At 39.6% G+C, this 15,764-nt stretch overlaps 1 protein-coding gene across 1 annotated transcript in view; it reads left to right on the top strand.

Annotated features, from left to right (window-relative positions):
- KCNH8 (potassium voltage-gated channel subfamily H member 8) overlaps nt 1-15,764 on the top strand; it is a gene marked incomplete at both ends in the record, with an annotated part of 340,973 nt that overhangs the window by 113,841 nt on the left and 211,368 nt on the right. Inside the window, one exon of the mRNA XM_079705106.1 lies at nt 3,533-3,766. Coding sequence (XP_079561232.1) covers nt 3,533-3,766 — 234 coding nt within the window. The remainder of the gene's footprint in view (nt 1-3,532; nt 3,767-15,764) is intronic.

The raw sequence follows: 15,764 nt of genomic DNA, 5'->3' as shown, positions 1-15,764 counted from the left end.
TCAGGTGTGTTATATTTTCTAATTTTTGAAAATGGAAAAGGCAAAATAACAAAACACAGTGAAGAGAAAGCACAAATTAAGTTGGTAAAAAAAAAAAAAGACAATGTAATATGGTAATCATAATAAAAGTAAATATATCAGTCTCAGTTAAAAAAATTAAATGCATGCTATGTGCAAGACACAGCTATAAAATACAAGTCCCTGCAAGGGTCAAAAGTAGAAAGCCAGATAAAAACTAACAAAAGAAAACTATTGTGGCTATTTAAATGATGGGAAAATGGACATTAGGACAAAATGTAATGTTATTTATTTTCTCTGTCTCTAATTCCTATTTCTCCATTCATACTCTGAGCCTGGTCCCTCCAGGCATCTGCTCCAACCCTCCAGGTCTTTTGATAATTATCTCCACCCATTTTTGTCTTATTCCTAGTGAGTCGTTTTAAAAGCCCTGGATCTTCAGTTTCTCAACTCTGGGAGTAGTTATCTGTGTACTACTGATTTGGTACTTAACAATATGCTGTATTTTAATGTTATAGATATTCATGCATTTCTTTAATTATGTTGTAACATCCTAAAGCTAGAGATTATACTTTATTCATCTTTTAACACCCCCCTGTCACCTCACTCTAGGAACTGCCATATGGTAGAACCATGTCACATGGCATATAGTAGAAAGTCAATAAACAGGTCACCAGTCGACTGAAAAATGGCTTCTGAAAACACATTAAAAGCTCTTTCAGGACATTTGAGTACTTTGCCAATGTTCTGCATTTGTGTTTTCTAAGCTAGCTCTCAGCCTAAATTTTAGAATGGAAGGAGGAAGAGAAACTAATGGTAAGAGAGTTACCCAGAACTGTGCAGAGTTGGTGAGACCAAGGCCAGTAGGAGGGTACTCCCCTCTGGACCTAGCTGGGAACTCCCATAGGTTCAAGGCTGATCCTTAAGGGCAGGGACTGCATCTAATACACTTTTCTGCCTCTCTCTGCACCTGGAACAAAGTCCATCACATCGTACACCATCAATAGATGCTTCTGCAAAGTGTGAGAGAATTAAATATTAGTCTTGGATAATTTAATTCACTCCCATGGCCTCAAAACAATGTGCCACTGAAGGCTTCCCAGTATGGATTTTAAGCTCTGACTGTTCTGCAGAGGGAGAGGGTGACTGGGCAAGGAGATGGGTCAGCCCGGCCCAGGCAGGATGCAGATGTTAGCACTTGGATTTTTACTCTGGGCTTAGGAGGTGATTGGAGCAAAGCTGAGTAGAGTGGGTTTGGTTCTGCCAGCTGATGGGGGTCTATGGAAACATGCAACAGATGTTTAAAAAGAAACGGGAAAGCCCATGGAACAGATCATCAGTGCTTGTCCCACTGGCCACCAAGAAGTAGCTGGAATTCCTCTTTTCTCATGGCATACAAGATATGATATCTGCTGCAAACCTCTTTTAAAATTGTTTTGTTTTGTTTTTGGTTTTGTTTTTTTGGTTTTTTTTTCGGTACGGGGGCCTCTCACTATTGTGGCCTCTCCCGTTGCGGAGCACAGGCTCTGGACGTGCAGGCTCAGCGGCCATGGCTCACGGGCCCAGCCGCTCCGCGGCATGTGGGATCTTCCCGGACCGGGGCACGAACCTGTGTCCCCTGCATCGGCAGGTGGACCCTCAACCACTGTGCCACCAGAGGAGCCCTAAAATCCTAGTTTTTAAATAAGTAATACATAAAGCATATGCTATAAAATTCAAAGGATATAGTAAGAATATGGCAAAAATAAGTATTCCTGTCACCTCTGCCCATAGTTGCTCTCTCTAAAGACATCTGCAGTTACCAGTTAACCCACTTGGTTTTAGGTATACATAAACACTTCCTGTTTGGGGATACACATACATGTCTATATGGGTTTATATATTTTCTGACAAATAGTTCATCTAATAACATACTACACTGAATCATGATTTTTTTAATTTAACAATTTATGCCACAGTTCTTTCCATTTTTCTTTTTCTTTTTATTATCTTTAAAATCCCAGCCTCTAATACTGTCTGATACACTGACACTGTTCAACTTTAGTTTTGTTAGTGAGTGAATGAGTGATTTCATAATAGTCTCTAATTCATTCTGAACCTGAAAGTCACCCACCAACACATTTTATACATGTCTTGTCTTACACCCCATCTCTAATATGCATCTCTTTGCCTGTAAACACCCCTCTAAGTTAATCTCAAAAAATTTGAACCTCCCTTTAATGTTGTCTTTCAGGCTGTCCTCCAGAAGTTATCTCTAAGCACTTAACAACTGTGTCCTGTTTTTTATTGCCCTACATTCTTATTTGTTAATATAGTAGCCATAAGATGTGAATAATACTCTTTTTTTTTTTTTTTTTTTTTTTGCTGTACGTGGGCCTCTCACTGTTGTGGCCTCTCCCGTTGCGGAGCACAGGCTCTGGACGCACAGGCTCAGCGGCCATGGCTCACGGGCCCAGCTGCTCCGCGGCATGTGGGATCTTCCCGGACCGGGGCACGAACCCGTGTCCTCTGCATCGGCAGGCGGACTCTCAACCACTGTGCCACCAGGGAGGCCCAATAATACTCTTAAAAATAATTTTTATTGAGTACTTATTTGTGCCAGACATTGTGCTAAGCATTTCTCACAAATCTCTACAACACATCTATGAAGTAAGGAACAGTATCACCCTCTCTGTACACCTGTCAGTGCCCTCCCAGGATCTCCTTGACTCAGCCTTAAGTTGCTGTGCAGACCATTTCCTTATATACAGTGGCTTCCAGCATCGTGCTGCCCAAGTGACCTCCAGAGAATGTGTTCAGCCCAAGTGGGCAGGCCAAAGTGCTAACATATTGACAACCCCAAAGTGTCCTAACCAATGAGGTATAGACACTCATGGAGGTGGATAAATACCCTGGCTTTCTCTCCTCTTTGGGAAAAGTTTGAGCTGTGTTCTGCCCAGTCATTTCTTCTGTGGGTCCCTGTGTGATGGAGCCTCAGTTGCTCATATCCGTAAACCCCTTTCTGTCTCACCCTTTATTACCTTTCCTCCCTGCCCACTTCCTTACTTCCTAGAATCACCTGCCAAATAAACTGCTTACAGTCAAATCCTTGCCTCAGGGTCTGCTTTTAGGGAAATCAAACCTAGGGAAACTGAGGTTTAGAATATGTGAGTGATTTGTTCAAGGTCATCTGTACATCAAGTGGCAGATTCAAGCTATGAACCAGAAGCCACACTCAGAGCACCATCCCTTACTGTTAGGTAGATGGTAAGTGCCTCAAAGCAGGCCAAGGGATACTCTGTTCCCTCCATGGTGTGTTTCAAAATGCAAACCAAAGTTGGAGCTTAATACATACTTCTGCTGGGCAATGCCGTTCTATGTTTTGGGGTGTTTCTTTTCCACCCCAACACATCAGGACTTGCATTTTAGGTAATGTTGGCTAAACATATGTACTTGTGATTTGTTACTGAAAGTGCGATTTACAGAGAGTTTCTCATGCTTGTTTACTTGCTGTCTTCTCCTTGTTGGTCTACAGATAGCAACTTCATCCTCGCCAACGCCCAGGTGGCTAAGGGTTTCCCCATAGTCTACTGTTCGGATGGCTTCTGTGAGCTTGCTGGATTTGCCCGAACAGAAGTCATGCAGAAGAGTTGCAGCTGCAAATTCTTATTCGGGGTTGAAACCAATGAGCAACTGATGCTTCAGATAGAAAAGTCCTTGGAGGAAAAAACAGAATTCAAAGGAGAAATTATGTTCTACAAGAAGAACGGTGAGTTGGCTTTTTCTGATGGGTGCTCCTTGGACAGTTGTGAAAGGTCACCCACCTTCTTTCAACTCCCATTGGCGTAATTGCTCCATAACTCCCACTAGGGCTTAATGGTATTTCACATAAATACAGTCTGTTATTGAAGTTCCACAAATAACTTGCACGATGGCCTTGTTTTAGCCATTAACAGCATAAACTACCTGAAAATTTAGCAGTAGAATTACAATTATTCAATGTCAGTATATTGACTGAGGTAATATATGTTAAAACAAAGTGTATTATGTTGTGGTCATGCTTAAGATATATATCAGATATGATGGTTGTTAATATATTAACAGATAATCTTCTATTCAGAGATAGTTTTCCATCTTTAAGAACCACATCTCAGCCTCAGTCATTAGGGACAGAGATCCGAGTGTTTGCCAGCAGAAAAAGAAGTTAATTTAAAGGTCATGAGCATAGGTATTTTCTCTTCCAGTCTCCTGTCCACAGAGCCTCTCTCACTATTCTTAAATTCTAGGGACAAAATAAGAGACACACAGTGTCTCAGGGGGGGAGTACATTTTACTGGACTCAACACTGCCACTGGGGAAATAATATTTTCTTGTGACTATGACTATGGTTTTGTGACTCTCTTCTAAATGAAAAAGTATCTAGGGATGAGTATAGTTTCCACAGTGCTTGGTTCCTACATGGGAATAGACATCATTATCCTGTAAGCCGTGGTAGAGGGGGTGAATCCAAGAGGCATTATATTGGAGAAATGCTAGATCAAAAATGAGAACAAACCATCATTTTCCAGTTTCTAGAATTCTATCTCTTTTTTTAACCATTTTCCTTTGAGTAACATAGCCCCCTGAGTTTTATTTAGCTGGCACATGGCCGCCTAGCTAAAGAGTATATTCCCCAGCCTTCTTTGTAGTTAGCTAGGGCATGTGTCTAAGTTCTGGCCAATGATATATAAGAGTGAATGATTTATGCAACTTCTGGGTGAAATCCCTAAAAAACGAAATTGTTTGACCTCTAATTTTTCTTCTTCTCCTTTCCCGTGGTGTTGTGGACTGAATTACATCCCTTCAAATTTCATATATTAGAGCCCTAACCCCCAGTGTAACTGTGTGTAGGGATAGGGCCTTTTAAAGTTAAATGAGGTCATAAGGATGGAGCCTTAATCCAATATGACTGGTGTCCTTATATGAAGAGGAAGAGACACCAGGGATATGTGTACATAGAGGAAAGGTCGTGTGAAGACACAGTGAGAAGGTAGCTGTCTATGAGCCAAGGAGAGAGGCCTCACCTTGATCTTGGACATCCAGCCTCTAGAACTGTGAGAAAATAAATTCCTGTTGTTTAAGCCACCCAGTTTGTGCTATTTTGTTATGACAACCCTAGTAAACTCATACATACGAGTCAGAATGCTAAGGCAAGGCTGGAAAGCCAGCTTCAACCATTTGTCAAGGTCGACACCATAGAGGAATACAGAGCAACAATAGGTAAGGAGCCTGGGTGTGGTTTTAGGTCCACCTTTCCCATCCTAGACAAAGACACATCCAGTTCTATCTTGTTTGAATCACTCTATTTCTAGGTGTTTTTGTTACAACATTTAAATTGTACTCTAATTCAAGGTTTCACAACCTTGGCACTATTAACATCTTGGGCCAATAATTCTTTGTTGTGGGGGCTTTCCTGTGCATTGTGGACAATTAGCAACATCTCTGGCCTCTTTAATACTTAGTACTGGGGTCATTTTTAGGAGGAGATATTGGAGCCTGAACATGGGAACTTCATCCTTTTTTAAAAGTTATTTGTCGGGCATCCCTGGTGGCGCACTGGTTGAGAGTCTGCCTGCTTATGCAGGGGACACGGGTTTGTGCCCCGGTCTGGGAAGATCCCACATGCCACGGAGCGGCTGGGCCCACGAGCCATGGCCGCTGAGCCTGCGCGTCCAGAGCCTGTGCTCCGCAACGGGAGAGGCCAAAACAGTGAGAGGCCCCTGTACCGCAAAAAAAAAAAAAAAAAATGTTATTTGTCCTTGGAGGACAGTCCTTGATCATGTGAATTTTGGATGCACGGTAGTCAGGAAGTATTGGCAAGCACCCCTCTGGGAGGGACAGTATATCCAGTTCTTTGGCACCAGGAACACAGTTCAGACCATTGTGTCCTTCCCAGTGTCAATAGATAAGGCCTACATTGCAAATGCGATAAAATAAAAGGATTCTAGCTCTATCTAATTTTACCACAATCACTGAAAGGGGGTCCTGAGATAAAAGAAAATGGAGTTGGTCACTGAGAATGCAAACTGGTAGGGAGTGATAAAACCACCATCTGGTGAACAAAGGGAAAAGGAGAGGCTTTGTCTGAAATACCCGCTGACTGCAGACTTGTCCTTCTTAAGATAGGTGCCTTGTACAGGTCTCTCCAAATCCATTTGTGTTTCTTTCTTTTTAAGCCTTCCCACAATATCCAAATGTGGCACCTCTGAGAAAGGTTTAGGCCAAGGAGGAGAATTTAGGTGGCAAGGTCAAAGGGTGGAGACTTTGGATGTCAGATAAGTAGAAATATAAAGCACAGGGTGGGAGTGAACCCCTGAAAGAGTTTCCCAAGTCTAGTTTTTTATAAAGATGCCTACAACCTTGGACCCCTTTGGATGGAAATCATTAAAGGCACCAAGAAAGAATAAGGTTTTAAAAAATTAGGTAATAAATAAGAAGACAACTAGCTTCACAGAGAAGCATAATACTCAAACTTTTCTTTGGCTAAAATACAGAGAGTAATATTTTATATTTTTATGTGCAGGAGTTAACATTTCTTATTTCTTGTCCTCGCTTTAAATTGCCCAGATTCTACCTATACATCAGAAATAGACCATTAAGATGTCTTTTCAAAAAGCAGTCACCTCTACTTCTGCTGATATACAAAAGGCATTAACCAGGGTTATTTTAGACAAACAAATGTATGGGTACCCGAACCAAGGGTAACAATTTTATAAATTTGGTGTTTATCCTCATTGTTTTGGGTTTTTTTTAATATCAGCAATACTTTACTTATATGTGCGTGGTTCCCTCCTTTTTTACACGCAGCATACTTTGCACACTGTTCTATAGTTGCAGAGCAATATCTTTTACAACTGTGTTTACCTTGTAGAACAACATATGCTGGATGACAATCACTCATTCTTTTGTACAGTATTACATCATATGGATCAATCATAGTATTACATCAGGTGGATCCACCCTAGTCACTTACAGTATTACATCAGGTGGATTCATTATAGTATTACATGATATTACATCATATGGATCCATCCTAGTCAATTACAGTATTACATCATGTGGATCCATTATAGTATTACATAGTTAAATAAACCTCTACTGATGGACACTTGTGTTCCCTCTAAAATGTGATCACTCATTTGCATAGTATTACATCATATGATTCAGTTCAACGACTCCCCTACTGATGGACATTTGTGTTCCCTCTAGAATGTTATCTGTTTTCTTTGCTCTTTCTGTCTCTCTCTTTTAAGTACTACTGTTGTTATTTAGAAAGTTTTGTGGTTTTTTCTAAAAGTTATCTTTTATGTGGTATGTTTATATTGTATAGTCCCACTTTTTAAAGATTTTTGTCTTCATTTTCTATCATAAGCAATGTTATAGTTAACCAGGAACCACTTCTCCCTCTTTCTCTCCCACAAGCTAATTTAAAGTAATGTCCTTTTAGTACAAGTTAATATCTATAAGACAATCAGCATGCATGGTCTGCTTTCCTTATTATCACTCTATGTTCCTCTCTCACCTCTTTCATAGTTATATTTACATTGTCAGCTCAAATAACAATTGCATGTATTTTGTCACTCTTATCTTCCTTTATTTAATCTTGTTGCTACAGTGAAATAATGATCACCTTATATTCTGTCCTAAAGCTTCTCCAATCATTTCTTCATTGTCAGAAGCTTGTTTTCTGAGCCATCTTAGGAAGAGCTCATGGAAACTGTTTCCCTGAGCCCCTTCATTTTAATAACAATATGACTGTGGCCTTTGTACTTGTAGATCAATTCGGGTGAAAATTAAACCTTTGGTTTATATTTTCTTCACTTTACTATCTCAATTATGTTATTCTTTTTTGTACTGGCATAGAGTATTATTTTACCCTAAAAGTGCTGCTAATTAAGTGAGCTGGTGTTTTGTCCTGGATGTTCAATGAATTTATTTTATTTTATTATTTCATTTCATTTTTTCATTTTATTATAATCTAATGGTTTTACTGGAATATATCTTGGCATAGGCCGAGGTCAACAAACTCTTTCTGTAAAGGTCCAGAGAGTAAATATTATACATTCTGCAGGCCATACAGCCTATGTTGCAAGTACCCATCTATGTCATCATAGTGTGAAAACAACACAAGAAAATATGTAAATGAATGGGTGTTACTGTCTTCCAATAAATATTTTATTTGCAAAAACAGGAGGTGGGCTAGATTTGACCTACAGACCAGTTTACTGATACCTGGTTTAGAATTTTTTGGATCAGATTTTTCCTCTGATATGTGATGTGCCCTGTAGTATTTATGTTTAAGACCCTTTTACTTGGGGAAATTTTTCTTGAATTTTAATTATCATTTATCTGTTTTCTCACTTTGATTTTCCTCTTTACAGTCACTTATTGCATGTGTGTTGGATCTTCTTTGCCTGTCCTTGGTACCTATCATTTTCTTCCTCTTTTTCATTTATTTTTGTTTTGTTTTGTTTTCAATTTTTCACCTTGTGCAGTTTATTTCTTTTCCTTTCCTTTTGTGGTACCTATTCACACTTGTATTTCTTCTCTTTAAATCTTCAGTTCGTTATCTTTCATTTATATCCTCTCCTGAGCTCAGTTAGGTCATATTATTTATATCACTCTTTTGACTTGTATCTTAGTTCAGACTGCCATCACAAACTATAGACTGGGTGGCTTAAAAAACAGAAATAAATTTTCTAACATTCCTGAAAGCTAGAAGCCCCAAATCAAGGTGTTGGAATGGTTGGTTTCTTTTTAGGCCTCTCCCCTTGTTTTATAGATGGCTGTCTTTTCTCTGTGTCTTCATATGGTCTTCCCTTTGTGTGTCTTTGTCCTAATCTCATCTTCTTATGACACCAGTCATATTAGATTAGGGCCCACCCAAATGACTTCTTTTTAAGTAATTACATCTTTAAAGACCCCCATCTCCAAATACAGTCACATTCTGAGGTAATGGGGATTGGGACTTCAACATATGAATTTTTGAGGGCATAAAGTTCATCCCATAACTCCTAGTCATATTGTTTCTTAGCTTTTCTAAATCAATGTAGGTTATGTAGGTAGTTTTTTCAAAGTTTGTAAATTTTCTTAATTACTTTTTACTTATTTCAAAATATTTGGGTTTTGTGTGCTTATGGAATATTTTGGATGTGTCTTTACTTTCTGTATCTGTATTCAGATAATTTTTCTCTTTATCTTCTCTTTCATCCTTTTCTATTGTCATGTTTGAATTTTTTTTCTCAACTTTAAGAATATTGAAAACAGAGGTGTGCTAGGAAAACTTTCCTAAACCTATGGCTCCTTTTGCCATTCCCAAAAAGTTTTCTTTACTTTTTTTTTTTTTTAATGCTTTCCCCATATAGCTACAATTTTGGCTTCTTTCTGAGTTAGGTCTCCTCTCCTAGTGAGGACCTGTTTCACACTAGTATTAGAAATGTTTCCTTTCTTTACCCTGATTTTCCTGCTCTGACCAAGTAGGGCTCTGGTTTGAGCAGTTTCTCCTCGGTATAATTCTATACCTCAGTGAATTCTATACATCCAAGAAAGAATTTCTGCTGGGTTTTCTGAGAACATTGGAGGCTCAGGCAACCCCAACACCATCCTACCTTTCTGTAGCCCATTCTCACTCACCTGCAAATTGGAGACTGGGAAGCTCTGTGTTAGTTTTAATCATTTTCAGATCTGTATGTGGAATCCTCTACTTCCAGAGGATTTCTTCTTTGGGAAGTAGACACTTGTTGACAAATTATGAGGTCCCAAGCTCTAGGGCTATTAAAAACCTTCTTTCTGATATTCTTTTTTTTTTTTTTTTTTTTTTTTTTAATAAAGCTGCTGTTGCTGCAAGGGTCTAGCTTCTTAGTTGGTATTGCTCATCATTCTGTATTCTCAGGTTTATGAGGACACACTGTCATATAGTTTGGTTGATAATGTATTTTTTGGATTTCTGATTTTGCTATCTTAGTTACTTTAATTTTGTGAAAGGATTGGGGATATTTCAAAACCAAAGTTTTCATGGCCACTGCTGTATTTTAAATAATCCCTTTAGGCAAGGTATAATTGCTTTGGGTATATAAGTCCAATTTTTTGTCATCTCCTTCTCCTTTCTTTCTGTCTAAATTTCCATTTGCATGGTTGGGTTGTGAGGATCTTCTTTTCTTTTTTCGCGGTACATGGGCCTCTCACTGTTGTGGCCTCTCTCATTGCGGAGCACAGGCTCTGGACGTGCAGGCTCAGCAGCCATGGCTCACAGGCTCAGCTGCTCCGTGGCATGTGGGATCTTCCCGGACCAGGGCACAAACCCACGTCCCCTCCATCAGCAGGCAGACTCTCAACCACTGTGCCACCAGGGAAGCCCGGGATGTGAGGATCTTATACTAACTCATGGCATAGTGTAGAAAGGGTCCCCCTATCTCCTTGTGTGTTCACTGCTTCATGCCTGACCCATCTGTCTGATGCTTCCCTTATTGGCATTTGCAGCTGCATTCTGTGTCTGGTGATGCTCCCTACATGACTTCACCTCCGCTTAGCTCTTGAAACCACTATAGCTCTCTCTTCACTTTTGCCTCTCTTTCATCATGCCACTGATCAAGGAATTCATTATTCTTCTCTATCCTCTGTATTGCTAGCCTTGGGAAGATAATGGATACCTTAGGTGAGCATTCCCATCCTTCACACATGGAAGCAAAGGGAGACTCTGAGTACACGCAAGCATCCTTTATGCTATCACGTTTCCTCAAAAGTGGGCAGCCACCTTCATGCTGATAAAGAAGTAGTCTGACAAGCATGTTCTCTCAAGTGTCCCAGAGAGAAGGTAAAATGTCTCCTTTGCCTTTGATATTTCAAAAAAACTATCAAAACACTACTGGGTGTAAGATAGGGTACAAGGATCTATTGTACAACATGGGGAATACAGCCAGTATTTTGTAATAATGGAATGTAACCTTTAAAATGTATTTAAAAACATAAAATTTTTAAAAGGAAGAAATAAAAATAAAATAATTGATAAGAAAAATACACACACACAACTTTTCCCTGCTTCAAACCTGTGAGACCTCATAGAGAGGAGATTATTTCTGGCCTCCCCTACTTTCTCACAATCCCTCAAGCTGAGAATGGACAAGCTGGGTTGTCATGTCATATTTGTCTTCTTCCTAACTCTGGCTTCTTGGCTAAATGTTAGCGGTAGAAAATTGTATCATCTCTGTGTCATGGAAGACAATCATGGTTGAATCTACAAACCCCAACCTTAATACGTTTATCTTAACATATCTTCTCTGCAGAAAGCTTATCTTTCAAGCCTATTTTTATATTAAATAGATTCAACAAGAAGAGAAATGCTGCAAGAGAACAAAGATTTAAGAAGAAAATTAAAATGATATAGTTAATTTTGCAAAAATATTATCCTGATATATTAGTTTGCTAGGGCAATCATAAGAAATTACCACAAAATGAGTGGCTTAAACAACAGAAGTTTATTGTATCACTATTCTGAAGTCTTGAAGTCGGATATCAAGGGATCACTTGGGTTGGTTTCTTTTGAGGGCTGACTGGAGGAGTTTGTTCCATCCCTCTCCCCTAGCTTCTGGTGATTTTCTGGCACTCTATGGTATTCTTTACCTTGTAGAAGCATCACCCTGATCTCTGCTTTTATCTTCACATACTGTTCTCCCTGCATGTGTGTCTGTGTCCAAATTTCCCCATTTTATAAGGACACCCGTCATATTGGTTTGGTGCCCACCTTAATGACCTTATCTTAGCTTACCTCTGTAAAGACTGTATCTCCAAATAAGGTTACATTCTGAGGTATTGTGGGTTAGGACTCTAACTTACTCTTTTGGGGGAACAAAATTAAACCCATAACACCTGGTTACATTTACATTAAACAGATTAGAATTTAAGTCACTTCCCAAAGATCATAAATAAAGAAACCAGGATATATAAAAATCCTCTGACTCTAAGGTCCTTGCTCTTAAGCCACTGGTTGTCTGTGGGAGTAGGAATGGTACCACCTCCTAGGAGCATTCTGCCAGTATCTGGGGGTGTTTGACTCAAAATTGGGGGTTCTTTTGTCGTTTAATGGGCAGGAGTCAGGGATGCTAGATATACTGTAATGTCTGGGGTGGTCTTGCAATTGAAGAGTTGTCCACTGCTTGGCTTGACTTTCTTTCTTCCATTCTTTTCTTTTTTCTCTTCTTTTCTTTTCTTTTCTTCTTTCTCTTTCTTTTCTTTTCTTTCCCCTTCCTTCTTCTTTCTTTCTTTCTTTCTTTCTTTTTTCTTTCTTTCTCTCTCTTTTTCTCTCTCTCTTTCTTTCTTTTTTCTTTCTTTCTCTCTCTCTTTCTCTTTCCTTCTTTCCTCCTTCCTTCCTTTTCTCTATCTCTCCTTCTTTCTTCCTGAGCTTTATTGAGGTATAACTGATATACAAAGTGTTTCAAACATTTAATGTGTATATTTTGATGAGTTTGGACATATGCATACGGCCATGATACCATCACCACAACCAAGGTACTAAGCATATCCATCACCTCTAAAAACTTTCGTGTGTTCTTTTGTGTTTTTTTATTTGTTTGTTTTTTGTGGTAAGAACACTTAACATGAGATCTATCCTCTTAACATTATGCTAAGTGAAATAAGCCAGTTACAGAAGGACAAATACTGCATGATTCCCCTTATATTAGGTATCTCAAATGGTCAAATTCATACATGCAGAGAATAGAATGGCAGTTGCCAGGGGTTGAGAGGAGCGGAAAATGTAAAATTGTTGCTCAATAGATATAAAGTTTCAGTTATGCAAGATGGGTAAGTTGTAGAGATTTGTACAGAATAGTACTTATAGTTAACAGTATGGTGTTGTGCACTGCATGACTTTTTAATGCCCCACCAGGCTTTCCAGGAAGTAAAACACTGGTTTCTAATGACCTGAACTTGAAACTTAACACACAGTGTTTTTTGGGAAGACTTTAATTTCCTACTGAATTTCCAAGAATAAAACCATAGTGTAGTGAGAGAAGATTGAACTTTATCTCATTTAAAACTTCACCATTTAAGAAAATCTTGTCACTGTCTCCCAATACTTGTCACAGATATGCACATCTGCCCAGGTTCTGCACTTGGAGCTGCTGCATTTTACAGTGATTTTGTGTATTGGTGCAATTGTCCAACTGCTTCATAACATCTTCTGTTGTCATCCGTCGTACCTGAGCATTTCATGTTGAGATGCATATTATTTTACCAGAGACAACCTCACTTTTATTTCTGTTATATTACTGTTAATAATATAGAATGTCTGAAAACTTTTCTGAAAATAATGTGCATTATATGCAGGCAAGTTTTATTATTTAGATTTTTCAGTTCTAAATAGAAAAGAGGGAAATACAAGAGTTTGTTACAGAAGGGAATCTTGAGTCTGATAGGGTGGTGGAAAAGTCTCTTAACTCACAGACTGAATCATTCCCATGTCACTTTCAATATTTGTTATTTATGTCCATGTACCTACCGAACTATTGCTTGCTTAACGTTTTTCTTTAAGTTGATTCTTTTCTTTTTACTCTAATTGCAAGCAAAGAAAACCAAATCACCACTCCCAATAGAAAACAGGGATCACTAGCTCAAACAGAAGGTAAACATAAATAAATATACTATGAAAATACCATTATTAAACTTTTAACATTAATAAAAAGTATATATGATATCTAAGTAATAATAAATCTAATTGATTATAATTTGCCAAGGAGCACATATGTTATTTTATTTAATTTTTCTAATAACACTTCAAAATAAATATGAATTATCTCACATTTACGGATGAAGAAAGTGTGATGCAGAGAAATGATGTGAACACAGCCCTATGTGCTCACCTTGCAATTGCCCCAGCAGTTCTCCTTTGTTCATTTTCTTTACTCACTGATGCACTTCACATTTCTTCTTTTAATTTTCTCATGACATGGTAAAATGTCTAGAAATGTTAATGCCAAGGAGAGGGGAGTCCAAGATAGTGGCATAGGAAGATCCTAACCTCACCTCCTTCCATGGACACACCAAATCTATAGCTACATCTGGATCATTTCCCTTTGAAAAAGATCTGAAACCTAATTTGACGATTAAAAAAAATGCATGAGCTCATGCATTTGAAGTCCTTTGAAGAATAAATGTCAGCAACGTAATGTTAAATAAATAAAAAACTCTTCCTTCAGGTGCATGTGGAATTTCACTCTGTTCCCCAAACAGGCCTCATATTGTCTTGCCTCTGGAAATTTGCACGTGGGGTTGTTCCCTTCAAGAAGCAACTTAAATGTCCTTTCTCTGGAATTTTCTTCCAGACAGCCAGGCTAAACACCTGACCCCCTTCTCCCTGTTCCAGCAGGACCTCATACAAACCTTTGTCGAATTGTTTTGCAGTTGTTTATGTGTGTGTGTCCTCAAATAGATAATTGGAGCAGTTGGTCCTATTCATGCTTTTATTTCCCTCAGTGCCTATCTCATGAGAAATGTTTAATAAACATGTGTTAAAGGAAAAAGAAAAAAAGATCTGAAACCTACATGAACTACTTCTTCACAACAAAGGTTAAAAGGACCACATCGAGATGGGTAGGAAAGGCAGAGACATGGTCTTAGCAAAATCCCCACCCCTGACATGGTGACTCACAATAGGGGGGGGGGATCTCACCAATCCAGCACTTCTTCTGGAGGAATGAGGGGTTGGTACCCCACATCAGACACCCCAACCCCTGGGAGCTACATCAGAGAGACGAACCCCCAAAATACCTGGCTAAGAAAACCAACAGGTGGTGTCCAAGGGACCCAAAGTGCTATAAGAAACTGAGATTTCCTTTTTAAAGGGCTCACATACAATCTCACACATCCCAAGACCCAGTGAACAAACAGCAGTTTGAAAAACATCTAGACTATATGTGAAGGGGACTCACTTGCTAACCTAGAAGCCTCTGCTGAAGGGATGGGCAGCAGTTGAAACTCTCCCTGGAGACAGAGGTGCTGGCAGGTGCTGTTATTACACTCTCCACCTGCCCCAAGAGCACATCTCTTGCCATTTTTCCAGGCACAGTCCTGCCGCCTTGCTGAAGCCAGAGAATGTGGCTAGTTGCAGCACCCTGCTTCCTGGATGGGGCTGGTGAGCATGAATGGTCGGGGCATTCTCTCACTCCCAGCCTAAAGCCAGCACACACGCATAAGCAAGACATTCTCCTGCTGCATTGCTAAAACCCACAGGTGTATGCAGTCCAGACATTTTCCCAGTGCCTTTCTGAAGCTGGTGACTGTGCCCCACTCCCTATGCTCTGCAGCTGCCTTGCTAAAGCCAGCACATGCACACAATCCACACAGGGGACACCCCTTGATCCCCTGGCCCTGGTGGCCAAGGAGATGAAGGTACTGAGCTCCACAGGACTGTAACAATTGGAAAGACAGTTATTGGTAGGCCACTGCCCCCAAGGAACTGCACAGACAGCACACTGAAACACAACCCATCTTTCTGTGAAAAATGCTTGTTTACTTATCTTGGAGCTTCAGTCTGAGAGATGGGCTTCATGTTTCTGCCACATCTAGGGTCTAAGGAGGTGCTCCCAGGGAGTGTAAGTGGGGCGACACCATCCCTTCACACTTCTTCAGCCTCACTAAAGCTTGATAAGACTTTACAGCAAGGAGCTTAAATACTCATCTGTAGCCCTGATTTGTGTAACCATCACCCATGGGACACCTCCAGATCTCCTCTG

Source organism: Hyperoodon ampullatus (assembly GCF_949752795.1).
Source record: "Hyperoodon ampullatus genome assembly, chromosome: 5".
Lineage (NCBI taxonomy): Eukaryota > Metazoa > Chordata > Mammalia > Artiodactyla > Ziphiidae > Hyperoodon > Hyperoodon ampullatus.
Note: the sequence above shows the minus strand (reverse complement) of the source record. Positions and strands in the feature narration are given on the sequence as shown.